Consider the following 6,988-nt stretch of genomic DNA (forward strand, 5'->3'; position numbering starts at 1 on the left):
CCTCTGTTCTTTTTTAATAATAATGTCAGAGTTTTTCATACTTACCAATGCACCTTTTGTTTCATTAGTATTTCTAATTATGCTTTAGTTAAATAAATAAATAAAATAAGATATAACGAGTTTAAATCTTGGTACAATTTAGTTGTACCAAGATCGTACAAGTTTTATGATAGATCGATGTTTATTATCTATGGGGAAGTAGAATAGTCTTCAACACAAATTCTAGAGTGGGAACTTTGTCAATTCATCCCTATACTCTAGAATCGAGAGCACCATATGTGGCAGAGCACTATAGACCTTGAGATTATGGAATGGTTCATAGCATTGTACCATTTTATGATAATAATACTACATTTTTTTTTGGAAACTCACAAAGTTCCAAAGGTATGTATTTAGAAGAATCTATGAGGCAACGAGATACAAATTAAAGTAAGAGTTAACTAGTCCAAGTGCAAAGTGCAAATATCAAAATAGTTGAAGGAAAAGTTAGCTCTCCACATTTTTAATCATTTTGAAGATGTTCATTGCAAAGTAAAAGATCCAGTCTGTATCCATCAAAGAAGAGTAAGAGACCCTACGGAAGTAAGAGTTTATGGATTTTTCTATATTTCTTAGTATCTTAACCAATTCATAGCAATAAAGGAAGAACCACCAGTCATAATACATGTGGAAAATACTACTATAGTAGCGCCAGAATGGTTAAGAAATTACTTAAAAGAAGGAGTATCACATGGTGAATCAGTGTATGATTATCTTGAAAAGTTGAAGCTAGAAGATATTTATCCTTAGAGGGAAAAGAGCACTTATTGAGATCTTTGTCACATGGAACGAGTCATATGTTGTCAAGTGTGTGATAGATCTCGGAATAGAAGAAGATAACCTCATATACGTCCATTATGGAGACCGTAAAGAGAGCGAGGATGGTCTACAAGATATGATGATGAATGAGATAACGGATTCCCGAGCCCACACCAGCAATAATTCAGTCTTCAATTCTTTGACTGTAGCCACGTTTTATTTAATTTAAAGTGTCTTTAGAAAAGCAGTGGACATTCACTTGTTGAGTCATGGCTTGCTATAAGCCATAAAAGGTGTCGGTAATCTATGTAAGCCTTCCCCTATATATAAAGGGCATCAGGCAACGAAGTGACGGTAGAGTTGGAGGACTAAGGTAGAGCATTCCTCTGAAAACATTAGAGAGTCCTCTAAAAAAATCCTCACCTTAAGAGACAGATTGCTTCTCCATCTCTCTCAAAGTAAAGAAACTCTAGTTCAACTCATGTCTGTTTAAACTTTCAGTCAGTGTGTTGTAAAATATGAGTGTTGTAATCTTTTCAAATTATGAATAAAAGTTTCTTTTAAGAAGGGAACGTTATCCCCTTGAACTTTATATCAAATAAATTATCTTTCTATTAAGAAGTCCATCATAAAAACAAAAAGAATTGTTTGGTTAGAGATTAATTACGGTCTAAGGTAGGAAACGAATTAAATCTGTGTTGTGCTTGATCTAAGGAAGGCAGGGTTGGGGTTAGCTACCTTGGTAAAGGCGGAAGCTCAGAACGCCGGAGGTTCCATTGTCGACTAAGTTCAAGTATTGGTCAAAACTATCTAGTTAAAAAATTGTTATTGCGAAGCATGGTGGACTATTAAACTGTTGAGTTAATTTAGTTCGATATATAAGTAATAGAGTTGTGATAACTAGTACTGTTAAAAAATCATTAATTAAAAAAAAAGGTAAAAATAATCTTATTTTAAACGTCATCAAAATTCCATCTTAAGTATTAATATTGAGTTAGTAGGTATTAAAAAAGGTATTGTTGGTGTTAAAAGGTATTGTTGGTGTTAAAAAGGTATTAAAAGCGTTATAAAATACCAACATAAACTCCCAATTACTAGAGGCATTAAGGGCTTTAGTAGCTCGAGGCTGAGAAATCCCTGTGTGAATAGTGCAAAATATCAAACGTTGTAATTTTGTTAAATTTTTCTATTAAAAGAAAAAAAAAGAGGAAAAAGTCGTTTGTCATATATAAAAGTGTAATACGTGCTTGCATGAGTAAAACGGTTGCATTTGATAAGTGTAACAATTAAAAAATTGAAAGAGTACATAAAAATGATAAAAAGTTTTCATTAAGAAAATAAACATAAAAATCAATTTATTAGAAGTAGTTTTTATAATTTGATGAAAATTTATTGTCAAAACTTTTAAAATTTCCTCATAAAAATTACAATAGGAGCAATTTAGCAATTTTTAGAGGGAAAGAGTATCACTTAAACAAATTTGTTTTACTTGGAAAAACAAACCTAAATATTGGATTTTGCCACTCTTAGCAAGGAGTGTCAATAAATGGGAAAAGAAAAGGCAAGACTGGTCGTCAAAAGCGGATGGTTTGGCCTTTCACTTTAGTTGGCCCCATATAATTATGTTAACGAGGGCAGCAAGCCAACAATCTTGACTCATTTGCCACTTTGTTATTCGTAGCCTCGTAGTTGCTACCTTATCCTAATCCAGTTTCGCCACATTTCTGAACTGATCTATATGATGTTACATCTACTTCTTGAGTCTTAATCAACAATATCTTTACTAACAATTGCATGCATGAATCAAAACTATAAATCAAATAAAATCACTTTTTATAATTTTGAAAAATCAAATAAAATCACTTTTTTTATATAAATATACGAACAATCAAAATCAAATAAAATCATTACAAATATGGAACAACTTCATTAATTTTCAACTTGAGCAAATTTTTTTTCTTCGGTTTTGGGACCATGTTGATGTAAGTCATAGCTGCAATGCAACCTATGTCACGAAGCCTACTTGTTAAATAAAACGTTTTCCTTTTTCGGCGGTGTTTAAATAAATAAAATGTTTTATTTTTTAGTAACTTTTCTCTACTTTTTAATAATATTCTCTCTATTTTTTTTTAAATAATATTCTCTCTCCTCAAACTTATACTCCACAATTTATTATTTTAATAAATTTAATTAATATTTTTAAAACTCCGTAAAAGTAAAAAACGTTTCATTTATTTAAACACGGAGGGAGTAAATATTAAGTATATGTGTGCATGTTTAATTGTCGAACTTGTCCTTATGTGAAACCTCTCTATGATTGTTATTATGGCCTAAAAAATAATTAGACATAGGTTTATAAGACAAAATAATGATTTAAACTAGAGGTGTCAATTGAGATATTCGGGTAGAGTTCAGTGAAGGCCGAATTGGGTTGGATTTATTTTTAAACTTGAGTCATATTAAATTATTGTGTTCATGTACTTGGATATTTTTCAGGAGATTGGGTCGGATCGGTGGTGGTTTTGAAACTTCTGATCCAAACAATAGGAAATGATAAATATATCGATCCGAGGCTTGAATAATTTAATATACTACGTAATTTAGAAAATAATACTACGAAAGCTAGGATTCTTAAGAGGGATCATGTGGATCAAAGAAAGGAATTAAAATGGCATAAATTGAGATACAAAATTCCAATTCATCTTACTTCCATAGACTCAGTTTATTTTAAAAAATAAAAGCGCACAACCGAGTACTTGTTATATCCTTGTTAAAACGGTCCATTTTTAGCAAATACAGTGTAGACGGAAGCTTATTTATCACAAAAATTAAAATTCACTCCAACTATAATAAATTAATTACAATACATAATTTATTTATTTGCATCCAGCAGCCAAAGGTGGACCACAAAGGCACTTATTATGCTCAAAGCTAGCTCGCTTGAACCCCTTCAAACCACTAGGAATGGGGCCGCAAAGCTGGTTGTAACTCACATCAATACTCTTCAAGCTCTTCGGCATCGGGGGTATGGAACCGGAGAGCTTATTGTGGGAAATGTTAAACTGCGAGAGAGACGACAATGAAGTAACAGACGGTGGGATCGGGCCCGATAGTTGGTTAGCGGAGAGATCGACTTCCTTGAGCTTTTTCAACTTGAACAGCTCATTGAGGATAGGCCCGGTTAAGCTATTCGTGTCGAGTTCGACGTGGTAGAGATTCTTGAGCTTGCCAAAGGACTTGGGGATAGTCCCTGTGACGTTGATGTTATCTGCTAGAATGAAAAAACCGAGGTAAGGCAAATCACCGAAGTCTGGAGGTATGGTACCTGAAAGGCCCCATGAGCGGCTGAATGTGACAGTATTGATGCGGCCGTATGCACTGCCGCTCGTGCCACACCCCACGAAACTCCATTCTGAACAACAGTCTGTGTCGTTTTCCCAGTCCGAGAGGCGGCCGTTTGGGCCGCCGAAATGATCGCGGACTTTTAGTAGGACGGTCTTGTCCTGGGCGTTGCATGGTGGAAAGTCGGTGGCGGTAGTGAAGGTGAAGTAAGTGAAGAGGAAAGTGAAATATATGGGAGAGAATTTTAGAAACGTCGGCATTGTGATAATAATCGACTTAAAACAGTAATGAGTTGTGTAAATTTGGGTGTAGAATGAAGATTTTTAAAGGGGTTATTTATAGAAGCATAATATCTTGGGGAGGCCCCAGTTGATCGTATTGATCAACAAGAGTTGTTAATCTAGTGGTATTATAGAAAATAAAGTGAACAGTCCTTTGCCAACTCAGCAATCCGCACAGTCAGCTGCTTGTTCATTCAAATGACATATACACACTGTGTCAACCGTAAATAAATCCGTTTGCCAACGCTCATCAAGCCGTTTGCGAAGTTAGTAACGTGTACAATTATGAATTATCAATAAACTTTGGCTTAATCTCTATTAACTCATAATCAATCAATTTATAATACAATGAATGTGGTTTCCTACCTTATCTCAAACTCTAGGAAAACTAGATAAACTAGGAAACAATAAATCCTAATATTATCCAAATAACCCTAAATATATCTAAATATAACGTCATATCATTGGACGACAAATTAATTACGAGCTGGTTGACGGTTACGAAAAAATAATGTATCCCACCGCTCATATAACTAGATCTTGACGTCACGCTACAGCTCAAACCTTTCTCAGACATCGTCGTTCGCTGTATGGATCTTGTTGGTGGCGTCTATGTTGTAGAATTGCGGAGTACAAGTAGCGGCATCGCCTGTATGTTGTGTTGTAGTTTTTGGTGACTGCTGTATTTTGAAAGAAAATTACAACATGTGAATTATTATAACTGTATTAATATTAGATAAAGGATAATCATGTAGTTGATTGTCATGGTCTCATGGATATCTATAATTATAACTGTATTTATTTTGATTTTTTGATTTAATGTTTATTTTGATTATCAATAAATAGTAATAAAATTAGGAAAAAAAAAAAGATTTTTGGAAATATTAAAAAATAATTTTTGGAAATTAAAAGTATATATAAAATAATTAAAAATAATAATTTTTGATCAAAATTACTAATTAAAATAAATCTAAAAACAAATAATCTCAGCCGTCTATTTTTTAAAATTGTGGTAGTCAAAACTCATATGACTACATTAGAATTTTCATTGGTCTTTGTATTTCGTTAGCTATTTGTTAGTCATTGACTTTGTTATTTATGTACGTAGTATTTTACTGCAACAAGTGAAATGCAATTGCTTTTAATTTATAGACAGTTTTATAGGTATAATAATCAGTGGCGGTTCCAAAATTTTTTGCATATGGGTTCGAAATTGTTAAGCACAAACAAATAGCGAAATGATTTTGATAAACATAATACTATCTCCATTATATATTATGTGCAATTTTTAATTTTTATACCTCACAAATAATACCTAAAAATTGCACAAAATCTACAACGAAGGTAGTAAAATCAAATGTTGTCTTAATTCCAAATTGCTATTATAATTTGGGCGCCATTTATACAAATCTGCAATTAAAATTATTTAGAAAAATACAACTTTAATTTTAAAATAACTAGGGTGACTAACGCACATGATGCGTATATATGTCATAGCTAGCTAAGTTTAGAGAGCTTTTTCAGTTATTTGCGATACTAATGAGGGAAAATATATAAACAAATAATTTTAGGGGTATAAATGTCAACGCACTATTCTCAATATTTATAAAAAAAATAATATTAATAAGAAAAAATAAATAAATAAACATTTTAGAGAGTATAATTAATTGTCCATTTTAAAAAAAAAAAAAGAGTATAATTGTCCAAACACTATTCATAAGAGTTAAATCATTAAACGACACAAGGGAAAGCTTAGATGCAATATAATTAACATTAGATCAATAGGGGCGTATATGTAAACAAACATATAAGGATATATTTGTCTTCACGCTATTCTTAAACACAACTTCTTATATGCGGTTGGCCACATCGTGTGGCCAGCCATCATTGGGGTTACTTGGTAGTGTTATAGGGGTTACTTAGTCGATGTTACAGGGTTACTTCATCAGTATTATAGGGGTTGCTCGGTCAGTGTTAAAGGGGTTACCCGGTCAGTATTACAGAGGCTACTCAGTCAGTGTTATAGGAGATACTTTGTTCTTTTACAAGCGACCACACGGTGTGCCCAACCGCACATAAGACGAGCTAATTCTTAAATGTTTTCTCATACTTTTTAAAAGGTATGGATAAAATAAGTCAAAATTAAAATCAATCTTATACGTCAAAATATGTGGATAAATTTGATAGTGGGCAGATACTAATTTTTTATTTATTTATTTATTTATTTATTTTTTAATGGAAGTATGAATACTTGTATATGACTAAGGGCATGTTCTTTTTACTTTATAAAATTAAGTTTTATGTCTAATAAATTTAGATAAGTTTAAATAAGTTACAAGGTGCAATAATTTCAATAAGTTCTGATAAGTTTAATAGGGTCTATTTATAAGGTCTAGTACGTACTAACCATGTCTAATATAATTATATTAAATACTAATTTTCTTAATAATAAATTTTTATAAATTATACATCATATTAAGGGCATGTTATCTAAACCTTATAAAAATAAGTTTCAGGTCTAATAAGTCTTGAATTAGTAATAATAGGGTGTGTTCTATTCACCTGAT

General features: G+C 32.1%; 1 protein-coding gene across 1 annotated transcript; it reads right to left on the reverse strand.

The window, feature by feature from the left end:
• Positions 1 to 3,482: 3,482 nt before the first annotated feature.
• LOC110707197 (polygalacturonase inhibitor 1-like) lies at positions 3,483 to 4,468 on the reverse strand. Its single transcript, XM_021885202.1, has one exon. It carries the CDS (start codon positions 4,398 to 4,400, stop codon positions 3,675 to 3,677), a length of 726 nt encoding a protein of 241 aa, XP_021740894.1. The 5' UTR covers positions 4,401 to 4,468; the 3' UTR covers positions 3,483 to 3,674.
• Positions 4,469 to 6,988: the final 2,520 nt, after the last annotated feature.

The sequence above is a fragment of the Chenopodium quinoa genome, unplaced genomic scaffold (assembly GCF_001683475.1).
Source record: "Chenopodium quinoa cultivar QQ74 unplaced genomic scaffold, ASM168347v1, whole genome shotgun sequence".
NCBI lineage: Eukaryota > Viridiplantae > Streptophyta > Magnoliopsida > Caryophyllales > Amaranthaceae > Chenopodium > Chenopodium quinoa.

Coding starts and splice junctions, on each gene's coding strand:
- LOC110707197 (XM_021885202.1), bottom strand. CDS start 4,400: ATGCCGACGTTTCTAAAATTCTCTCCCATATATTTCACTTTCCTCTTC.